The 25,743-nt window shown below is 34.9% G+C and overlaps 1 protein-coding gene across 2 annotated transcripts in view; it reads left to right on the top strand.

Annotated features, from left to right (window-relative positions):
- Positions 1 to 25,743, top strand: part of LOC101899401 (mucin-2) — a 303,682-nt gene that overhangs the window by 254,684 nt on the left and 23,255 nt on the right. The window contains exons 3-8 of one of the 2 annotated variants that reach the window (XM_059124560.1): positions 1,804 to 2,435; positions 6,186 to 6,382; positions 6,924 to 9,764; positions 16,425 to 16,695; positions 20,404 to 20,453; positions 21,177 to 21,728. In XM_059124560.1, the coding sequence (XP_058980543.1) occupies positions 1,804 to 2,435; positions 6,186 to 6,382; positions 6,924 to 9,764; positions 16,425 to 16,695; positions 20,404 to 20,453; positions 21,177 to 21,728 (4,543 nt within the window). The remainder of the gene's footprint in view (positions 1 to 1,803; positions 2,436 to 6,185; positions 6,383 to 6,923; positions 9,765 to 16,424; positions 16,696 to 20,403; positions 20,454 to 21,176; positions 21,729 to 25,743) is intronic. The other variant, XM_059124561.1, reaches the window with a different exon arrangement.

Here is a 25,743-nt window from a genome sequence, read left to right as displayed (position 1 = left end):
TCTAGAAAAGCCTCTACCAATTTTTTAGCGAAATGGGTCCAGATTTAGTTATATTTTCGTCACACTATAAAACTTGGGTCAATTCAGATATAGCTATAGCTCCAATATGTATACTTCACCTGATTTTATTTATTTATATTTGCTACGAGAAGTTTCGAGCAGCAGAACGTACGCTGGGTGGGCCTCCCTCCGAAATGGCGACTTTTTGCCATTTTTATACCCTTCACCATACTATGGAGGGTATATTAACTTTGTCATTCCGTTCGTAAATCCTCGAAATACTTATGTCAAACCCAATAAAGTATATATATTCCTGATCAGCGTAAAATTCTAAGTCGATTTAGCCATGTCCGTCTGTCTGTCTATCCGTCTGCTCTAATCACGCTATCTTTCGAACAAATTGAGATAGAAGGCTAAAATTTTGCACACATGTTTATTTTTCCAGTAGGCAGGTTAAGTTTGTAAATGGGCCATGTAGGTCCACGTTTTCATATAGCCTCCATATAACGGTACCTCCCGATATTCGGTATGTTAATGATTTTAGGGACATTATGCACCGGAATTGTTTAAGATTTGGTATTTGAAGTTCGTAATGGATACTACAGCCTAAGACAGAAAATTGTCTGCCCATGTGGGTCCACGTCGTATAGACACCAATATAACGCCTATATTCGGTATTTTTAAAATTTTAACAGAATTTTTTAAGGATTTTATTTCCAAATTCGTTGTAAGTGGTGCAGGGTATTCAAAGTTCGGTCCGGCCGAACTTACTACTTTTTAACTTGTTTACATTCTGCATGGAAAAGTTATTAATATTGGTGTATGGTATCATATAGTCGATCTCGCCTGGCCTTTGTCCTCTACTTACTGGTTTCGTTTTTGAAAACCCCCAAAAATTCCCCCCTCAAACCACAACCTCCCAACAAACTTTAACAAGCATCTTCTAATATTCAATCATTTGACATGAAATCCAATGAGACATCAAACAATAAATCATTTAGAAGCTGATCCATCATAGCTTCATCGTCAAGCTAACTAGCTATTCTAACATCTGACAACCATAAGAACATTGGAACAGCAACCAAAAACAACAACAAGAACATTTTGTTATTACAACCATAAAAGTCATGGCTAAGCATCGACGATCTATATGACCAACTAACTCATCATCAAGTCTCTCGCTGCGAACAATAGACCACAAAAACCAAACTCTAGAATTCAATAACACGGCCAATAACAAAAACCAACACTCATACATACATGACTACAAGAAGCATTGTTTTAAGTTAAAAAAAAAATCTTACAAAAACAACAACAAAAATATACATAAATCGTAAATTACATGATGATCTTCTGAATTGTTCCATTGTCTAGTCAAACAGTTAATTAGACAAACAGTAGCCAATGGCTTCTGTCGGGGATGACCTTTTATTCAATTTGAGATAAGAAATGAGATGAGCTTTTGAAAATTTAAACTCAAACTCAAAATGAGATCATATGCAAGACTTCAGGTTTTATAATTTTTTTTTAATTATAAAAAAATAATAATTTCAAATTTATATTTTTTGTAATTGTTTTAATTATAACAAACATTTTATTGAAATTATTCAACCTTTTTAATTTTATAAAAATTTTAAATTTTAATCAATTTTTCATTTTTATTAAATTTTAAATTTTTATAGATTTTTTTTTTATTTTATTAAGTTTATTAAATTTTATCAGTTTTTTAAATTTTTAATTTTTATAGACTTTTGTTAAATTTTATCGTTTTTTTCTAAATTTTTCATCATTTTTTCTTTTCAGCTGCCCAATCACAAAGCAAACGCTCATCCCGCATTACCAGCTCTCGCACCAGCTTTGGCACCAATGTCAAAAGTTCCTCATCATCCTCGTCCTCCTCATCGTCCAATTCGAATGGCGTCAATTTCGATTGTCCCGAAGAATTCGGCTATTATCCCCATCCGACGGACTGTACCCAGTACTATGTCTGTGTATTTGGTGGAGCCCTCTTGGAAAGTTGTACCGGCGGTTTGATGTATTCGCATGAGTTGCAAACATGTGATTGGCCACGTAATGTGGGATGTGAAGTTGTCGATAGCGGTGATCGTGATGTTGTTATTAGCAAACAACAACAGCAACAAGTGCAACAACAACAACAGCCACAACATTTGCCTAGCCGCATACGTTTCGGTTCATCCTTTACCAGTCCCCAGGCTCAACAGCAACCTCAGTTGCAGCAACAGCAACAACAACAGCAGCAACAGGTTTTGAAGCCCACCGTTCCACCGCAATATCATCGCCAGCCACCCCAGGTGATTCAGGCTCAAGTTCAGACCATACCACCACCACCGCAATTGAAGGTATCACCCAATCCTGTCATCACATCCCGCGGCCAGCCGAAACATTTGTTGGAGGCCCAAGAGGAAATCGCTAAGGTGAGTTTTATTAGATATTATGTCTATAGAACTTAGAGGATATTCTTTACTGAAATATTCTATCCACATTTTTTTTTTTTTTTTTTTTTTTTGAAAACTTTACCAAAATTATGGGGATTTATTTATTTTATAAGGATATTAAACAATGTTCAGAATCCACCTGCAACTCATTATAATTTGTAATTTTTTTTATCAGAGTTAAAAAAATAAGACACGTGTACCGGTGTTTTGAAAGTTTACATCGCAAATTATCCTAAATAGAGGTGGCAAGTTCCCCTCTCTTCCACACTTTTGGAAATTTTTGGATTATGATTTCTCGAAATCTGTGCATTTTACAAATATTGCAGATAAAAATACGAAGATTATTTTTGTAGAAAATGTTTAACCACGAGCGAGTACACAAAGAAGTCTTTCTAGCCATAATGGTTTTAGATCCCAGGACCAAATCCATTTTAGGACATTTGGAGTCGATCTGGCGATGTCCGCCGGACATACGGTTGTCTGGTGCGTACGAGAGCTCTCGATTTTATCAAAACTTGGTATATCTTAATATTAGTTCAAACTTAATATCGGTCCACTCCTTCGGGTATCTCCCCCACAAAATGTCAAGATTTTCAATGAAAATAATTTACTGCACAGAAAGAGACAGGATGATCCGATTTTGCACTAACATGGCAAATCCTAATATTTGCATCATTGCTAGGTCAGGTGCGAAAATGGGCAATATCGCTCCACTCCATCAAGTACCTCCCACATAAAAGGTCTAAATTTTGAATAATTATAACTCTTATAAAATGTGATGTAAGAGTGCGATTGTCTTTACACACATCTCAATATTTTTATTAACCCAAGTTCTGGTGTGAAGATGGAATATTGATCCACTCATCCCCCACAGAGGGTCTAAATTTTAAATATCCATGAAGCATGAATAAAACGCAAAATTAACATCCGATTCCATTCCGACTTGGTACATCTCAAAATTTCTATCAACACAAAATCTGTATTAAGATGGTAGGGATCGGATCATTCCTTATGGTACCTCCCCCATAAAGAGTTGACATTTAAAATAACCAAAACGATTATAAAATCGGAAATAAGATCCGATCATATTTCACACATAGCATTATTTGGACTAACACAAGATCTGCTGTATATATGTACGTATATATATATATATATATATATATAGTGTGAGATGAAAAAAACTGCAACCAAATTCAGACTGCTGTCATTTCTAAGCCACTCATCCGAGAGCTGCTAAAATTATTCCTGTATCAGCTCATTATATTGTTAACAAGCGTACAAAGGCATTTTGATGAAAATTTTCCAACAAAAAAGTTATTCATGATGGAATTCAAGCGTGATAGCATGATTCTGGAAAACCACAAGTGGCTATCTTTAGAGCACTCCAGCATTTAAATGTGAATAAGTCTTTTGTGTCTCGTAACATCGCTTGTTACCGTGATATTGGTAGCGTAGCCCGACGTCAAGGAAGTGGACGGAAGAAAACAGCAACATCAGCAGAAATGGTTCGAAAAGTAAAGAAGGGACTTGACCAAAACCCGCGTCGCCGTGGCCGAAAAATGGCTCGTGAGCTGAACCGCTCGTATTAATCGACCGTAGCATCAGAATAAATGCCGAATATTATCGCGAAAATATTCTGGAGGGTGTATTAAAGCCTTGGACACGCAAACATTTTGGCCGCAGATCTTGGATATTCCAATAGGACTCAGCACTATCGCACTCAGCACGGGCCACCCAAGAATGGTTACAAAATGAGGTTCCTCGCTTCATTTCCAGCACACAATGGCCACCAAAATCTCCGGATACCAATCCGTTGGACCATTGTGGCTGGAGTATTTTGGAAAGCAAGCACTAAAAAATACCAAAGTGTCGATCACCTCAAACAAGCGCCTCGCCGGGAATGGGCCAAAATACCGCAGAGCAACTTTCATTGGCTGTTTAAAGACCATTATTCGTGCCAAAGGTGACCAATTCGAAAAAAACCTAAACTTATTCTAAAATTTGATGCTATTTCCAACATTTTTTGCTTTCATTTAATAAAATTAAAAAAAAAAATTAAAAAGTATGGCGTTTTGCTTTGTTGCAGTTTTTTATATCACCCTGTATATATGGGAGCTATATCTAAATCGGAACCGATCTTGATAAAATTTGGCAGGCGCATTTCTGGTCTGTATCTGATACCAAATTGTCGAATGCATATTACGAATGTAAGGAACTTAAACACATAATCGGATGAAACATATATACGGGAGCTCTAGCTATATCTGAACCAAATTTGGCGAACTTATATGCAGTTCATTTTGATGTATATTGGCCATTTGGTGCACAATAAACCTGACATCGAATTAAGGATATATATGGGTGTTATATCCAAATCTTAGCCGATCTCGGTAAAATTTAGCAAATGTATTTCCAAGCTCTATAAGATATCAGGTACACAATATCAGTATTGTCGAATGCATATTACGAATGTGAGGGACTGAAATGCCAAATCGGATGAAACATATATATGGGAGCTATAGCTACATATATCTGAATCGATTTTCACGAAATTTGATTTACTCGCTTTTAGATTGAATTCGGTTAGATGTGCCAAAATGCTTGTCATTTGGACTGATATTGGCAATTTGGTGCACAATTAACCAGCAATCGGTTGAAGTTATATATGCGAGCTATACTAAATCTGATCCGATTATCACCAATTTCTAAAGGCTTTTTCTTGGGCCAAACAAATATTGTTTGGAAAATTTCATTTCAATCGGATAATAAATGCGGCCTGCATTTTGTTCACAAGAATACATGGACAGACGGACGAACGGACAGCCGGACTGACATGCATAAATCGACTCAGAAAGTGTTTCTATGACGATCCTCAAAAGTAATTTTGGGTCTATCTCTCTTCCTTCTCCCTGTTACAAACAAATGCAGGAATGCATAATACCCTTACCACTCTGTGGTGCAGGGTATAAAAATTTGAAAAGTCAAATACCACCAAAGACATAAAAGTATAAAGATGGGACAAGGCAGAGTCAAGATATGGCAACCCTGTGAAAATACCTCTGTTGTTATGATATCGTAACAACATAGTTAGCAATTTTAAGCGATTTAAACGCTTAGGCAATATGCAATTAATTGGGAAAATCTATGAAATATAATTTTGAAACCCAATTTTTGGATTTTTAAACTTTTGTTTGTCATTTTTTCTAAAAATGTGTTTTTTATGTTAACACACTGTCATGAGCTGTTATCTAGATAGTATAGACACAAACCATTTGCTCAGAATGCATTTTGTCTAGTCTTTGCATTTTAGGTCTTCGATACCACCGTCGAATGTCTAGAAAATCCAGGGCGTGTCAATGAAAATTAGTGTAAAACCTCATATCTTTTTTATTGTCTTATTTTTAAATTTAGGCTTTGAACTAGAATAAGTTTATCAAAACAGGCGCATGTTTCAAAAAATTTCGCATGGTTTCAGTTTTTGTGGACAATGTGTATTTGGATTTAGATTTTTATTCTGCATTAAATTTTGGTATTTTATGTAATCAGTCAATTTTTGTGGTTGTATCTTTTTTTAGTCTTTTCTCTCTTTTTCTTGAATCCTTATCCATATCCGGTGTTCTACGAATATGCTTGTCCTATATAAATTTTATCCACATTTTTTGAAAGCTTTATTCCCAGTTTGTGCATTTTTGAAATTACTTATAAATTTTTCGATTTTGATTACAGCTCTATGCCGATGCCCATGACAGTTTGCCTCCGGTCGAAGAAGAAGAAAGCGATCGCCAACAACGTGTCTACCGTGGCCAACCCAGTACCGTTAGCCAGGTGCAAAAAGATCGTGATGGTATCCTACATCAGGCTAGCATTAATGCCATACCCAGCAATGACAAGTATAGTTCTTATAATTTTGGCTCACAATACAGGTAAGATTTGAAAAACGACAGAAAATCAAGATTTAAGGCATGTCCATTACGAATCAGACACATTTAAGGATCTCTAGCGATTTTTTAATTTCATTCACTATCATTATTTTTCACATGGCTTTATCGTTTCGTCTCGGCAAAGCAAAACAAACAAAAAACCAATAGCAATAATAATTCTCGTATTCTCTGCTTTTATTTGTTTTTAATTATCTACTCTTATTTACTCATTTAATGCTCTTTTCTTCTATTTTTACTATTTTACTTACTCTCTGGTATTACTCTTCATACACACACACATTCGAAACGCAAAATCATTTTTTTACTTCTCAAAAAAAATCAAAACTCATAAAATTTTCAAAAATCGAAAAAAATGCATTTGCAACTGCACCATCGCCACCGTCACCGTCACCATCGCAACCACTACCATTGACCGGACTGTATGGGACTGAACCGGACTTGACGTATGATTCAAACATGTGTGTTATGTTTTCTATGACTTACCTACCAAAAAACAAAACAAAAAACAATATGCGAAATCTAGAACATACAACATGGACCTTGACTTGTTGGCTAACAATGGACTAGAGGAGGAAGACAGTAACAAAAACGACAACAACAATGACTTATACATTGTAGACGCCAAAGATCTTGACCTCAATGACCATCGCCGTATGAAACGTGATTTAGATGGACAGAAATTGGCCGAAACAAATGAAGAGCAGGTCGTTGGGGAGGAAGAGATAAAATTGAAGGCTTCCCCCTCCACTGAGGAAACAATGCAGGAAATCTCAATTTTGGTGGAAGAGCTGTATGGTCCGGATTTTAAGACCACTTCTCCTGAGGATCTCATGGATTTAATGAAAAATAAAATAAGCAAGGATATGGAAGAGACTCAGAAATTACTGAGTACAGCGGAGGCTCTAGGCTCGCCAAGGAAAAATGAAAATCAGGTGGAAAATCCAGACAATGAAAATGGGGAAATTAAGAGAATTTCGTTGGCCCAAAATCCCAAAATTGCGGAAGAAGAACCTGAAATTTCTTCAGACCTGGAAAATAAATCCCAAAATGCCATTTCCAAGGAAGCTGAAGCCCCGGAGTCACCTGCCCTGGGAAAACAACAGGACTCTCTCCCTAACTCTAATGAAAATAAAGATGCAGCCGAAACTAAAATCGCTGAAATTCAACCCCTTATCACCGATATGCCCCCACTCAACCCCGAGAATATACCCACCGAAATTGTGACCCGTTCCCCCGATGAAGCTATGGTGGACATGGAATATGTGGATACCAATGATAATGCCGTGGCTGAGTCGAATGTAAGAACCATACGCCAACTAAGGCCCTATAGTCCAACCCAAAACATCAGACCCCGGGTTCAGTGGTCATCAACGGGTCAGGGTCACAATTATCGTTCCATTGACTCAAATCCCTATCAGCAATCGCAACAGTATCAACAATATCATCAAAGTTCCTCCCAATCGGTGCCCTACTCATTTGGAGCCTTTAATCCCTATCTATCACCACCCTCCACTCCGGCCTATGCTCCCTTGAATTCCGTGAATTCGAACTATAAAACCCAAAATTATCAAACTGGAACCATCAAACAAAAACCCAAGGTGGTTTATACGGGTTACAATTTATCTCTGCCACCACCACCCAAGGATACAGGCAGTGATTTTAGGCCAATGGTGGGGAATTATTACTCCAGTACCGGAAGCTCTTCCTTGGCTTCCAGTACCACTGGGCGCCCAGGGCAATATGTCAATCAACCCGATTTACTGCCCTATATCCTACAATCCCTCAAGGAGTTGAAGGAACAAAGAAAGAAATTGCAGGGCGTAAATTTCAGTTACTTCCACTTGGACAATCAACCGCTGAGAGAGGGGACAACTGCTGATCCATTGCAGAACTACAAAACCTCACCCGGCAAGGTGACACCCAACTCACATTTCTCGCAAATCAGCACAGTGGGAGGATTTTACAACAACAAACATTTGTCGGGAAGTTATCCCAGCAAATATCCCTCCTCAAGCTATCAGGAGCCGGAGGAGCAGAGCTATGACCTACCCAGTTCCACAGAGAGTAACTATTTCCAATACAATCTAATTGCCAATCAAAAAATGAAAAATTTCTATAGCACCTTGAATCCCGGCAGCTCCCCTTCCCCAGCCTCTGTGACCTCGAATATCAATATTGTAACGCCACCAAAATTGGGCAAATTTCCAGGATTTGAACAATTTGCAAATGGCATAACCTATGCCAATAGCTCCACCCAACCCGAATCCTATCAAAGTTTTCTCCATGCCCTGAGTAGCACCACCGAATTGCCCAGCAGACTACGACCCACACCTGGCTCTGGCAAACCCATAAAACTGCAATTTGATCTCCCTGAATTCATTTCTAATCTACAAAGTCAGGATATGTCCCATTTAAACCCAGCCGTAGTGGATATGTTGGAATATGTCAAAGAAGTGCACAAAGAAAGGCCCATCTCGGTCACACCACCCACCCTCAACATAAATGAGGTAACCCATAAACCAGTCACTGTGGGAGTGCCCATTGTTGCCACCACCCGACGGCCCACAAAGGGTTATGAAAGCTACCTGAATAGTCTGAAAACCACCACAAAACCCAGACCTCCACCACCATCAGCTGCCGAATACTATGATGAGGAATACGAAGAGGAGGAGGAAGACGAAGAAGTTTTGCCACCCTCACAAATGCCTCCCTATATGCCCATGACCGAGACCATGGCTCCGCCCAGGCAAGAAATGATGCCGCCACCCCTGAAACCCACCGAAAATCCCAATAAAAATTATCACAACTACGATACAGGATTTGTGCAGGTGACCACCACTCGGCGGCCTTTCTGGGTGGCCCATCAGCAGTTCCAACAATTCTATCAGCCACAAAGTGGTCAGGATCAGCAGTCTCAGCCACCCAATCAAATTCCTTCGTTTATAAACTTCCCCAGTGATTATTTCCAAGAAATTAAACAGAAATTACCCGCCAGACCTCAGACCAGTAGTTCGACCAGTACGACAACATCGACGACGACAACAACTACCACCACGACCACCACAGCTAGACCAATGACCTCAACAACAACAACTAGTATACCAAAAATGCGTTATACCATCCGACCAAATCGCAATCGGGGACAGAACAAATGGAAAACTCAAAATCAGAACAACAACAACACAATTAGTAATAGCAACAACAACAGTAACACACCTAGTGGTACAAAATTCATGACCATTGACTTGAAGGATAAACCCCTAATAGGCCTTAGAAAACGCCCCCAACAATTGGCATCGTCTTCTAGCGGAAACGGCAACAATAACCTAATAATGCCCATGCTGGACTTGAACGGACCCAACAGGTATAGTGTGTAAGTTGATTCGAAGAAAATCAACCCAAAAACTTTTTTCCTGCAATCCATTTTTTGTTTTTGTTTAATACGTTTTTGTTGTTCAGAATGAAAACCCTCCTTCTTAAAACTTGAAAACTAAACACAAAACCAAAGATACATAAAAAATAAAAACTCCAAAGAAAATAATCTTTAATCTGCTAATTTTGTACAAAAGAAAAACAAATCTGACCTTCATAAATAATCCTTCGTCCCTTCGTTCCCTGCCCCCTCTAAAAGGAAAACAAAATGACACTTTACTGTAAATACGTTGGGGTTGTTATCCTTTTTTTTTTTTTTGTTTGCTGTGAATACCCTAGTGGGACTACAAAAAAAAAACACAATGAAAATATAATTGTACAGATATTTCGCAAGAAATTTGAATATAACGGTGACTAAATGAAAACCGGGACGCCCAAACTGCTACTCCCTTCGACAAACTTAAACAAAAAAAAAACAGAGTTGCTAAATGGAATATTTTCAGAAAACTATTAAAAAATTTAAATCTATATTATTTTTTTTTTTTTATTGATTTTAAGAAATTTGAGAAATGTAAAATATTTAACTAATAAACGTTTACAAAGAATAATTGTTCAAAAAATCTCAAACAAAATAAAAAAATTGCATTATTCAAAAAATACAGCATATTTTTAGGCGTTATCGTATTTAAAATTACTTTGCAATAATATATTTACAAAAATACTCGATATTGAGTAGCTCCCAACCAATAGGAAAAGTATTCAATATCGTTTCAAATACATATGTATTTATGTATGTATGTAAAATTCCCCATATGTTATCATTAATTTGAATCTTGCATTCATATTTATATTTTAGAACTTCACTCAATCAAGGTTACTATTGGAATATTCTTCACTCCCATGACAATAGTATTCAATTCTATTTGGAAAACTTTACACACTCGACATTTGTCTTCCTTAAACTTCTGGCATATTTTGCTAGTAAGTTTTCCCGTTCGTAACCTCTAATCCCTTTTTGATCTGTTTCCCATATGCAGCGTACTGATCCTTGTTGAGAATAGTTTTTGATCGCCGTTATGCAGTTCTTGACTTGACTTTATTGGCTGTTTCTGCCCAGATTTAACTTCCGTTAGGATATTTACGATAGTTTGTCCCGTATTAGCATTAAACTAGTTCAGAGCATGTGTTATTGCTTGATTTTCCGCCTATAGAGCCTGGTTAGTTTGGTTCGGTAGGCGGAGAGAGATTTCGGTCTCAAAGTCTTCTATAAGGAGGCCAAGTCTTGTTCTTACCTAACTTTTTCTCCGCCTAACATTCTTAAAAATGAGACGCAGTTCGGAACATAAGTTTAAATCGTCACCAATTGTCTTAAAAAAAAATCGTGTTTAGCACAAAAGGAGACTCTCTTGTTTACTACATTTTTCTGGAAAAAATTGATCAAATAAAAAGTAAAAACATGATTTCCAACTTCAGATGGATGAAATATTCAGTTTTGAAATATTACCATCTAGTTTTCATATTTGTATTAGTTTCTCTTACTCATACTTTCTGGGAAAATTTGTTTTTACCAAGTGAATTTCATATTTCGGTCTATTACTCATTTTACCATTAAACCAGAAGAGAAATAAATCTGTTTACAAAATAACATTCAGTCTTCATACAAGATACATGTTGCCAAGCATGTGGCAAATATAAACACTCCAATGGGTAACGCCACCTATTTCCCAAAAATATACTTATACATATCCCCTAGCGAATGTCACCACCACTTTTTGCGACGATAGCCGATGATGCAAGTTTACACATCATAATATGGAAAGTATGGAAGAAACCCCATATATCACACTACTCCACATTTTCACTTTTAATTAATTAAACAAAGGAGCTATATACTGCTTAGAGTTTTATTTAACCTTTCGAATAATGTCGTTATTGAAATTGGAAATAATACTAGGTATTATAATGAAACCCAATTTTCGATTACTTGATTCCAGATCGGCCTTAGCAACTCAAACAAATTCTCTGCCGTTCAGGGCTATCCTATGATTATTAACTTAGTAAAGCTATACATTATTCTGAATAGTAATTCTATTTGCAAAATAGATATAATCTCAATGGTGACTTTCTATCTATTTCCTAATTATAATTACCGAAACATGCTATCTGAATTGGTGGTTAAATCGTGTACAGTTCTAAGAACATTCCTAAAATTTGTTCAAAAATATTGGCTCTTGAAGTATTCTAATTTTTTTTCTATTCAATTCATCGATTTTTCGCTTGAAGTATACAGAAATGTCTTGATATACAGCAATTCAAATCAAAATTGTGAAATAAAATACTGATCATCATCATTCTTAATTGTTAACTTCAACAATTTTTCGGTAACAAAGTATTAAAAATTGTCGTGTTTTTTTCTGAAAATATTCTGCAACTCTGCAATCTGTAAATACTATCCCTTCATTCTTTTATTTTTTTTTTTTTTTTCAACATTTTTACTTATATATGTTATTAAGAAAACCATGAAATTCTAATTATTAAAACAATAACATTCTATATTCTAATATATGTAAGAAAAATAAACGCTGAAACATATGTTTGTTTTATATTTATTATAAAATCCCTTTTTCACAAATAATATTTAAAGGGAATTATTAATTTTCATTTTTATTTAATTCGGCTCGATGTCAAATACTAATACCAAATTTTATTATTACTATCAAACAAATTGAATGGTAAAAATCTGGTGTTAATGATTAAATAAACAACATTCGTTGGATATAAGCCCTCTATACGTGAATTTGAAGTTTATTACAAACTTTTAGATTCGGAGCTATAAATTTGTTTTACGTGCCTTATAGTCAGTCTGTATATTTTTTTCTCACTGTATTTATAGTTTCATTTTTAGTTTCCTGATGTAATTGAAAAAAAAAACATTTATGTTTAATATTTAACGCCATCTACTTTTGAAACAATATACTAGCCAACTAACGAATACACTAATAGAAAATGCTTCTCAATACAAATTAAAATATATCCGTTGAGTATAATCTCTCTATATGTGAATTCGAAGTTAATAAAATCATACGAAGCTATTAATTATTTTTATAGGGCTAAAAATCAGTATCTATGTATTGTTACCACTGAGTTCAAAGTTTCATTTTTGGGTTTCCCACTGCATTTGTCATTTAACAATACAAATATCAGGAACTTAAAAATATATGTATATGTACTATTTAACGCCATCTAGTTATGAAACAAAATACAGTTGCAATTAGCGAAGACATTAACAGAAAGCCCTTCGTATTGGCCTAGTTCTGAATACAAATGAAGGCGTATTTGTTGAATACCGACCCTCTACATTTGAATTGGAAGTTTATTACAAGTTCTTAGATTCGAAGCTATTAACTCCTCTTAAGGACCTTAGAATCAGAATATATATGTTTTGTTCTTACTGAATTAATATTGAACATTCTAGGAATTTCTTCTACAATTGATGTTTTAACACATATCAGGGACTTAGAAATATTTATCTATAATATTTAATGTCATCTACTTTTGAAACATAAAATAATTTCAATTAGTGAAGACACAAATAGAAAATATTTTATATTAGCCAATTTCTTCGCGGATTTTTGGGCTCGACGGTCATCTATTGCCAAATAGAAAAACTAAACGCCATTATGCATTTGCCCCACTTTAATTTGAATTTGAATTAGCGAATACACAAATAGCAAATGCTTCATATTGGCCAATTTCTACCGAATGAAGGATGCCACCTATGTCTTAGATTGAATTAGTAAAGCCAACACCCGATTTTTATACCCTCAGCCATATGGCTACAGAGGGTATATATCATTTGATTGGCAAATCTGTTTCTGGGCATTTGAAGTCGATGTCCGTCCATCTGGCTGGTGCACACTATAACTCTTGAAGGGAGTATCCGATTTGATCCACACTTGCTGTATCGTAATATTATTATCAAACTTATATCGAGTTCGGCATCTCCCCCACAAAATGTCAACATTTTCAAAAATAAGATTTTCTGCACAAAAAGGGAGAAAAAGAATTCGATTTTGCTCCATCTTTGCAAATCTAAATATTTTCATCAGTGCTAGGGCGTATGAGAAAGTGGACAATATCGGTCCACTTCATCCAGTACCTCCCCAGCAAAGGATCAAAATTTTGAATATTCATGAAGCTCATATAACACGAAATTAACATCCGATTCCATTCAGACTTGACATCTCAATATTTCAATCAGCAAAAGATTTGCTATAAAGATGGTAGAGATCGGAAAAATCCTTCTGGTACCTCCCCCACAAAGGGTCAAAGTTTTGAATAACCAAAACAATTATAAAATTCAAAATAAACCTCCGGTTCTCTGCATATGTCACACATCCCATTATTTCTATTAACACAAAATCTGCTGTGAAGATGGTATATATCGGTCCATTTCTTCTGGTACCACCCTCGCAAAGGGTAAAATTTTGAATATACTTGAATATTTTAAAAAGCGGAATTAACATCCGATTCCATTCAGACATGGTACATCTCAATATTTCCATCAATACGATTTGTGATAAAGATGGTAGAGATCGGTACCTCTCCCACATGGGCTTCAAGATTTTGAAAAAAAAAACGCTCAAAGAAATCGTAATAAGCATCCAACCCTCTTTAAATTTCACACAGACAAACATTTTTGCTAACACAAGATCTGTTGTGAAGATGTTATACACCGGCGAACCCCTTTCAATTACCTCACCCAGAAAGGGTCACAATTTTCAATAATTTAATCTGTCATAACTTGCGAGACCAGTCAGCGATTCTTTACAACTTGCTATATATAAATATATGTTTCTCAACCAGAATCCTGAGATGAATGTGGACTTTATGATTTCACATAAAATTGGATATAAATGTTCGGTTTTCTTGTAATTTTGCCAATAAGGCAATACTTCGGTCGACTATATCTGGTACCTCCGACGCATTTTAACATTTTCTATAAATGATCACATATCTCATACAAAATGAAGGATGTAACCAATATAGTCCAAACCTGGCACGTGTGATATTACATTTATTGAGGTCCGATACGAAATGCACAATATTGGCCAATTCCTTCGGAACCTACTCCATAAATGGTCAACAATTTGAATAATCATAACAGAAGTCGAAATATATTTTTAAATAATCGATCATTGGCTGAGGGTATACATCTGTCGGCATATCCGACTGATACATTTTAACTTGATTTTAAATAAAAATATATTATATTTTGGGTTTAAAGCATTAAAATAATAATGGCCCCAATAATTCTTAAAAAAGATTCTCCCTTATAACTCCAAAAATCTAATATATTTTGAAAGTATTACATGGCCAGCCTGAGCCCTAAGCCTAAGTTTTCCAAGTATACATTTTTTTAAATTTTAGAATTTCATGGAATTCAAGATACATATTCTCAATATTTAAAATCTCATTAATTATTTCTTTAACAAATTCTCCTTCCTCTTTATTACTAACGCTTGTTAACCTCATTTATACATAAAACATCACTTCATAACCCTTTCTCTCACTCTTTTTCCTATGAACTGTCTCTGCTTCTACTAAACTCCATTTCGTTTTATTATTTTTGTTGTATAGTTAGAAGAAAAAGAAAAAAAAAGCACACTTATTTAGCTGTAGCTGTATTTTGTATTTAATGTGTTATAGAACATACCAAAACTAATAAAACATTTATTACTTTTTATTTTTTCATTTTCTTTTTTGTGTATATATCAAAAAAAAAAAAAAAACAAATACAAATACAAAAAAACACAATTTGTTGTTTTTTCCAAAAAATATTTTGTTTATGTATATCATTGTTATAAACCATCATCATCCAAAACCAAATATAATTATTTATTATCGACCAAAAACATCCAAAATTATATGAAACCCCTAAATTGTTTGTATATAATAATGGCTTACAAATACAACAACACGAAAACAACTGAACAAACATCCATTACACAAACAAAAAACAACTACATCGACTTACGAAATTCAGAATTGAATCCTCATCACCATCATCATCAATTCACTCACAAACGGCAACACCGGCCAATATTTTCTTGCAAAATATCAGGCCTACACCACAACAACATCTACAACAACAACAACAGCATCATCAAATACAACAGCAACCGCATGAACAACAACATCATCATTTAATACAAGACCATCAGCAAGTGATTGTTGAGACCATACCATCGACACAAACCCAAAATCATTATCGTCATCATCAACAACAGCAACAACAATTGCCACCGCCATTACCAACCCTGGCTCAGCCCCAGCCATTCAGTTCGAATCGTAATTACTATAATACAACATCGGTGTCCACAAATTATAACAACAACAACAATAATAATCATGAAAATAATAATAATAACAATCATAATGTTGATGTTGTCTCATATATACCACAACAACAACAACAACACCACAACCACCAACAACAACAACAATCCCATCAATATATACCCCAACAACATTCATCTCAACAACAACAACAACAACCGCAACTAATACCACAATCAGATATCCAACAATCTGAACAAAGTCCTTATGATAACTATTATTCTGTTTATGACGATGATATCGATTTGTATAGGGACATAGAATATCAGCAGCAGCAACAACAACAGCAGCAACAACAACACCAGCAACAGCAACAATATCAACAACCCATTCGACAATCGACTTATCGCCCATTGGATGTTTTCACAACACCCGCACCTGCACCGCAATCAGCGCTACGAGAAACTTATAAACCAGCCAAGCAACAACAACAACAGCAGCAACAACAACCGGAAAGACCAACCTATACGAATCAACAGCCCTTGGTCTACAATTCGGATTACGATGAAGATCTGATTGCCCAGGTATGTATGAGAGATTTCGATTTAGATTATAAGATAAGTATAACGAGGAGGATATATTTAAGGCCTTGCAAAATGGACCACATCCAATACTTCAGTCTAAAAAAAATCTTTCAGTGACCTCAATATCAAGTTTCAGGATTTCAGTTAAATTCCTTCACCAACACCAAATTTGGTAACATTTAGTACTCATATCCAAAATAAATTACATGTCTCCATCTCAGACACCAACAGTGATCCAAACTTAATACCATTTAGTACTTTTCGAACAATTATAGTACAAATATGTATCTGATCTTAACACCAGATACCTAGAGAGACCTCAATATCAAAATTTGGGGATTCCAGCCCTATCCTTTCACCCAATACTAAATTTTGTACTATTTAGTACTTTTCGAACAATTATAGGACGCATTTCCAAAACCACCTCCATATCTTATCCACAGGCACTAAGAGTGACATCTATATCAAATTTCAGGATTTCAGCTATAATCTTTCACCCAACACCAAATTTAGTACTTTTGGTAAATCATAGTACATATTTCCAAAACATTGAAGGTGGTTTTAGACCAGTATCAAATTTAAGTATTCCAGCCTCACCCTTTCACCCAATACCAAATTTAGTACCATTTAGTACTTTTTCGTACTGATGTAGTACATATTTCCAAGCCAACGTAAAATCCCATACACAAATACCATCCGCAAACTAAATATCAAATTTCAGAATTTTATCTCTATCTCCTCACCCCATACCAAATTTAGTACCATTTAGTACTTTTCGTACAATTTTAGTAAATTTTTCAAAAATCACCTATCACATATATACACCAGATACCAACAGATAGCTCAATAAAAATTTTGTGTATCCCTTCACCCAATACTAAATTTAGTACCATGTAGTACTTTTCGTACAACTATAGTACAAACTTACAAAACCATCTCCATAACTTAACCACAGACACCAACAGTAATCTAAATATCGAAATTTCAGAATTTTTTCTCTATCCCTTCACCCCATACCAAATATAGTACCATTTAGTACTTTTCGTACAATTATAATGCACATTTCTGAAACCACCTCCATATGTTCGGGACTCGCATGAACAACGACCAACTAATACCAAATTTCAAGTACAATCTGTTTACCCAACTCCACGTTGTACAACATAGAATACTATTTAGTACCTGTCGTATCTTGTGGTACACATTTCCAAAACCATATCTATATCGCAAACCTACCACCAACAGGGGCCCCAACAGCAACATTTATAAGTGCCAGCTTCTTCCGTTCATCCAAAACGAAATTGTACAAAATTTAGTACTATTTAGTACAGTTATTACACTTAGTACACATTTCTACAACCTCCTACTTAAATCAATCCCATTTCCAGGAATTGATTCTTATACAATTTCAATATTTTGCCACTATCCGTTCACATAAATTCAAATGGTACCAAATTTCGTGCATTTTAGTACTTTTTGTACACATATTGTTAACACGTCCAAAAACCCTTTAGTTTTTCTATCCTACATGGATACATCCAACTCTCTCACTCCAGTTTTTTGTTTCCACCTCTATTTTTTCCCTAAATACCAAAGTTAATATATTTGGTACTTTTTTGTTCGTATTTCAAAGTCTCCCGTCATGTATCAATCAAACCACACAAAGGTGATCCTAATGCCAAATTTTAGACTTCCAACTCAATCCCTGACCCATAAACAAAATTTAGTACCATTTAGTACTTTTTAGTAGGTACTAACAAAATATCCCTCAAATCTCAACCTTACACACTAACAGTGATGTTAATGCCGAATTTTAGATTTCAAACTGTATTCGTCCACGCAATACAAATTTAGTACTATTTAGTACATTTAAGTACGTATTACCTCTAAATCTCGACCCAAATTTCAGGTTTCAAGCAGTATTCCTTCACGCAATACAAATTTAGTACCATTTAGTTCATTTTAGTAAGTGTTTTCAGAACAGCCTCTTAATCTCAACGCAACACATTAACAGTAATCCCATTCTCATTTTAAATTTCTAGATCAATCGATCAAATTGTACCGAATTTAGTACCATTTAGTACATTTTCAAAAACACCTGCTTATATGATCTTAACGTAATTTTTGTACCAAATGTCTCTTTGGACCAAAACCGTTTCAGGACATTTGGAGTCGATCTAGGGGTGTCCGTCCGTCTGTCTGACTAGTGCGCACTCTTGAAGGGAGTCTCCGATTTGTTCCGAAATTGGGACATCTTTATATTATTGCCAAACCTAGATCGAGTTCGGAGATGAGCAATATCGGTCCACTCCTTCTGGAACATCCCCCACAAAATGTCAACATTTAAAGGAAAAAAATTACTGAACAGAAAGAGAAAGGATAATCCGATTTTCGTCTAACTTTACAAATCCTAATACTTGCATCAGTGCTAGGTCAGATGCGAAAATATATAATATCGGTCTACTCCATCAAGTACCTCCCCCACAAAGGGTCAACATTTTGAATAATTAAAACTTTTATAAAATGTGATGAAAGAGTCCGATTCTCTTTAAATTTAACTCATCACAATATGTTTCATTATCCCAAGGTCTGGTGTGAAGTTGGAATATATCGGTCCACTCAGTTTGGATGAAAATTTTGAATATCCGTGAAGCTCAAAAATAGCGAAATAAACATCCGATTCCATTCAGACTTTGCACATCTGAATATTTCCATCAACACAAGATCTGTTATAAAGATGGTATAGAGAGGACCATTCCTTCTGGTACCTCCCCCACAAAGGGTAAAAATGTTGAGTAACCAAAACGTGCATAAAATCCGAAATAAGCATCCGGTTCTCTTCAAATTACACACATCGCATTATTTTTACTAAAACAAGATCTGCTGTGAAAATGGAATATATCGGCCCACTCCTTCTGGTGCCTCCCCCACAAAGGGTCAAAATTTTGAATATACAAGAAGCTTATAAAATGCGAAATTAACATCCGAGTCCATTCAGACTTGGTACATTTCAATATTTCCATCAAGACAAGATTTGTTATAAAAGTGATTGAGGTAGGACCATTCCTTCTGGTACCTTCCCCACAAAGGGTCAAAGGTTCTCTTCATATTTCAGACATTCCATTATTTCTGCTAAAACAAGATCTGCTGTGAAGATGGGATACATCGGTTCACTCCTTCTTGTACCTCCCCCACAAAGGGTCAAAGCTCATAAAACACGAAATTAACATCCGATTCCATTCAGACTACATCTCAATATTTTAAGGTTGTTATTATTTTTATTGTTATTATTATTATTATTATTATTATTATTATTATTATTATTATTATTATTATTATTATTATTATTATTATTATTATTATTATTATTATTATTATTATATTATTATTATTATTATTATTATTATTATTATATTATTATTATTATTATTATTATTATTATTATTATTATTATTATTATTATTATTATTATTATTATTATTATTATTATTATTATTATTATTATTATTATTATTATTATTAGTATTATTATTATTATTATTATTATTATTATTATTATTATTATTATTATTATTATTATTATTATTATTATTATTATTATTATTATTATTATTATTATTATTATTATTATTATTATTGTTATTATTATTTTTTTTTTTTTTAATATATTTTTTTAAATACCGAACTAAAATTGAAATATTTTTCCAGATCGAACAAGACAATGCCTACGATCAACCCACACGCCCACCACCATCAAGGTAAGTCCCTTAGGCATTCTCAAAAATAACGCTATTTTCAAAATAATAACAACAAAAACACGCTAATAACACTTGAAAATAAACCAAAAATGTTTAAATCCCAAAATAAAACATTATTTTGTAAAAAAAAAAAAAACAAAAATGAACAGAAAAATCATGCTAACACCAAAAATCAAATAACTAACCCCAACCTCTTCCACCCTTGCGCATTAAAAATGATAATCATTAAAAATGGTTTTTCGAATATAAAAAGAAAAACAAAACCAAAAAATAGGCTTCGCATTACATTCAAATTGTTTTAAAGGCATGTCTGTGTATGTGTCCTCTGTGTCCAGAATATTTAAATGTTGTGACCTTAAGCAAATCCAAAAATCAAAAAACCAAAGCCTAGGCAATGACCATTTGATAAAATCTCCATGAAAAAAAAAACGAAAAAAACAACTCTCACAAATAACTCGAATCATAACTTTTTCTAACACATAACAACCAAGAAACAACAACAACAACAATTTCTTCTAACACAACAAAAAAAACATCAAAATTTTTTTGTAAAATTTTATTCTTTCCACAATTCTTTACTACTTTCCTTTTACCAACCCAAAACAATAAAACGCATTTTGTTACACTCACAACAACAACAACAATTTTGAAACCAAACCAAATTCTTTTGACCGACCATCCATTCTTACAATCGATCATCATCCACCAAAAAAACGAAAAAAGGAATGAACAAGTGGCCATCAAGACCCTCAGTGCCGTTGGTCCATCCTCCACTGTACGCAGCCTTTTAATCAATGATGAACGGAATTATTACAGTACCTTGACCACACCTCTACCACCACGCCAGCCATCCCCCATTAATCTGCCCCTGGCTAATGGTAATCACAATAACAACGAGGAATATGTCTATGAAACGGAATATGTGGATGATCCCGATTACTATTACAATGACAAGGTGGTGCAACGTCCTGAAGTGCCCCCCACTGTGGTGAAAATCAATAATGATGATTATAATCGCGTTATCAATGCCAAATTGCCGCAGGATAATCGTATCTTGAATCCGGTCCGAACAGAAGTAACACAGGCCTCAACGAGGAGTACTGCCCCCAGTACAACTGTTCGCATACCCACGACAAGTACGACTAGCAGCTCAACAACCACCACCACCACACCCAGGACAACAAGCACTACCAGGACGACCACGACCAGCACAACGACAACAACTACCACCACGACCACAACCACACCCAGGCCCCAAACCTCAACGAAATCAAGGTATTACAGCTGTTTTCTAATGGAGAAAGAAATTGCTCTGCCTCTCTCTCCCAAATCTCTCTCGCTCTTAGCTGCATCCATTCACAAAACTTTTGTAGTGGGCTTTCATTGAAATCTAAAAAACCAAAATTGGCTTATAAATGTTCGAAAGGAAACACAACACACACACAAAACTACATTCCTCAACACACCTTTAACCCTGGAAAGAACTATACACACACACCTGACATTCTAGGATCCTCTTTTGAAAATTCATCTCTCTCCCTCTCACAATGCCTGACACTACTTAACTTTCCTTCCTTCTTTTTTGTAGTACCTCATTGGCTTAAATCATTTTTAGTAACACTCAAAATAAATAAAAAAATCAAACAACAACACATACACAGCTGAATGCATAAATCCAAAAACACAAATACACCTCTACAAATAAAAACCAAACAACCACACGCACACATACAAATATGGAGATTTGAAAAGAAAATAACTTTGTCTCTTGCTCGATCGCCAGCTCGCTCATTGTTCTCCTCTGCCACCCACTCCCACTTTTTTATACTAAAACCTAGATCTGGACATTTTTGAATGCTGCATGTTATTATGTGTGTGTGTTAAGATCTAGATGCAAAACAAAACAAAAACTATTGATTGCATGATTGAACATGAAAATTAGATATTTTCCAATAATTTATATAAGAGGAGTTTATTTATAAGGAGCCATAATAAAAATTGTTTTTTTTTTTGTTTTTTTTTTTGAGAGGCAAAATAAAATCACCAAGTTTGTGTCTTAAGTCTTTTGTTTGGTATTGCAATTGCGCCTAGAAGTATGCTATATTTTGTTTAAAAAAAGTCATTGTGGGTTTAAAATTGAGACAAAACGTATAAAGTTGATTTGTAGTGATGGAAGATATATTCTCTAGATAGAAGAGGTCTTCTCTTCTGTAAAATGAAGGGGTATTCAATAGGATCCATATATAAAGGAAATCTGTAATAAATAGACAAGGCATTATATAGAAAGAAGACGTATCATTGTTTCTTATCAATGTATAAATAATATATTGTTGTAAGAGATGTAACAAAAAACAATAGCCCAGTAGTTGGTGCCCGAACATAATCCCCTTTTAAATTATGGGAAATTATGTTCAGCTTTTTTTATGGCCATAACAGTTGAACCAGTTCCGAAGCAATGCAAGAGTTGTTGTATTTTTGTACCGCAACTCCTTGAAAAAAAAAAACCTACAAAGTTAAAAATGGACCCGAGCCTTTCCAAAATGGTGCCATATGTGTTGATATCTCTTTGGACACACCATAGAGGAAAAAACTTCAAGCCCGAAGTCCGACTACTTACAAAACTTATAAAACGCAGCCGGTGTTAGATATACCCCAGAGGAGAAAGTCTCAAAGTCTCAAACCCGGACGAATGCCGTCTACTTACAAGGTACAACGTTTAAAAAAATTCGATAAACCCCAGAGAAGAAAATGTCAAGCCCCAGCCAAAGGTTGGCTACTTACAAAAGTCAATAATCCGCCTCGAGTAAAATATCTAGCCCGTAAGAGGGTATATGTCCAGAGTTATCCGCTACTTTATGAGTATTATAACAATTTTTTGGAAAAGATTCCCATTCCATTACGGATGTTATGACCGAAAAAACAGTCCATACTGTCTCCATAATTGTAATGGGGACTATGTCCGTGTGGATTATGAACGGCGCCGAAATTTCCGTACCAGAGCCAAAGTCTAACTACTTAAAAAAGTAATTGTTACAGAACAATTGTTATAAGGCTAATGTCACCGAACAGGGAAGATATTGACAAATATGGCAGGCAGAAAAGCTATGATATGGCCTACATTGCCCGCAAGTTTTCTCTAAGAAGTCCAAAATGTCTTCTCTACGAAAGCTAGAAAGTTTTCTCTTGTAGATCAGAAAGTCTTATCTAACTTGACCAGGAAGTTTTCTCTAAAAAGAAATTAACATTTTATCTAAGAAGACCTGAAAGCTCTCTCCAGGAAGACCAAAAAGTCTTTCTAAGAAGACTAGAACGTATCTCTAGACTAGAACAAAAGATAATCTTCTCTAGGAAGACCTAAAAATCATCCCGACGAAGACCAGGATGTCTTCCATAAGAAACTCCAGAATGCCTTCCATAAAAAGACCAGAAGTATTCTCACAGAAGTCTTTTCTAGAAGATCAACAATTCCTCCTTTCAAAGACCACAAAGTCTTTCCTAAGAAGGTAAGAAACTCCTCTCTACCAGACCAGAATGTATTTTTTTACAAAATACGAAAAAGGTCTTCTCCAAAATGATGGAAAGGTCTTCTCATAGAAGACGGGAAGGTTTTCTAATAGAAGTCGGAAAGGTCTTCTAAAAGAATACGGGAAGGTCTTCTCATAGAAGACGTGACGATCTTATAAGACGTGAAGGTCTTCTTATAAAAAACGTGAAGGTCTTCTTATAGAAGACGAGAAGTTCTTCTCATAGAAGACGTGAAGGACTTCTCATAGAAGACGTGAAGGTCTTTTCATAGAAGACGTGAAGGTCTTTTCATAGAAGACGTGAAGGTCTTTTCATAAAAGACGTGGAAGTCTTTTCATAGAAGACGTGAAGGTCTTTTCATAGAAGACGTGAAGGACTTCTCATAGAAGACGTGAAGGTCTTCTCATAGAAGACGTGAAGGTCTTTTCATAGAAGACGTGAAAGAGCAAATAGAAAAGCAAAAGGTCTTCCCAAGGAAGAGAAAAGGTTTTCCCAAAGAAGAGCAAAAAGGTCTTCTCTCATAGAAGAGCAAAATGTCTTCTCTCATAGAAGAGTAAAATGTCTTCTCTCATAGAAGAGCAAAAGCTCTTCTCACATAGAAGAGCAAAAGCTCATCTCTCATAGAAGAGAAAAGCTCATATCTCATAGAAGAGCAAAAGCTCATCTCTCATAGAAGAGCAAAAGGTTTATCTGATAGATGGACTGTTGGTCTTCTCTCATAGATGACCAGTTGGTCTTCTCTCATCGAAGACCAATTGGTCTTCTCTCATCGAAGACCAATTGGTCTTCTCTCATCGATGACCAATTGGTCTTCTCTCATCGATGACCAATTGGTTTTCCCTCATCGATGACCAATTGATCTTCTCTCATCGATGACCAATTGGTCTTCTCTCATAGAAAACCCTTTTATAGATGGAATACCAGAAAATATTCCCGTAAAAGATCAGAATGTTATCAAGACTAAAAAAAAATTATTCGACGCATACTTTTAGGCTCAAAATGTCAAAAAAAAAATCTTAAGAACGATGTTAATGCTATTTTGAGATTTTTACTCAAAAATTCTATTTCAATATCCACATAATTTTTATTATGGTTCCAAGTTTGTCTCAACCCCAAAAAGACTCAGCGTGTTTCCTTAATTTTGAAAAAAATATCTATAAAATGCATGAGCATGACAGATATATACTCTATAGCATTTTTATTAGAATTATGCATTCAGTTTTCAGCTACAAAATCAGTCAGTGAGAACCTGTTTAAATAATAAAAATTAAATTAATTTATAATAAACATTTATAAATTATTACAATTTTTTATTTATTTATATTTAATTTAATTTATGTGTAATTCTTTTCTCTTTCTTTATTTAATAAAAATATGAAATATTTCAAATGATCCTCGTCCTCGTCGTCTTATAAATATCCCATCATCACAATCATCACCGTGACCTTTCCCCTTTATTTTTACTTGTCTGTATTTCTCTGTCTGTGTGTCTGTTAACCCTTTCTCTCCCGCTCTCTCTCTTGGTCTCTAATAATGGAAATAATGTACTCAATTTCCTTTCAATTCTGGACATTTGTTTTCTCTTCTAATAATTCTCAATCACTTAGTCCATCACTTCAAAGTCCCTTCAAACAAAGTAATGCCGATCACCGTAGGCCCCATTATCACCATTATGTAGATGATATTGTAGAGCAACAAAACCAACAACAACAACAACAGCAACCACCACCAATTAATATTTATAATAGTCATAGAAATAAGCAAG

Source organism: Musca domestica, unplaced genomic scaffold, assembly GCF_030504385.1.
Source record: "Musca domestica strain aabys unplaced genomic scaffold, Musca_domestica.polishedcontigs.V.1.1 3, whole genome shotgun sequence".
Taxonomy (NCBI): domain Eukaryota; kingdom Metazoa; phylum Arthropoda; class Insecta; order Diptera; family Muscidae; genus Musca; species Musca domestica.
The sequence above is the reverse complement of the archived record's forward strand: the minus strand, read 5'-3'. Positions and strand labels throughout refer to the sequence as shown.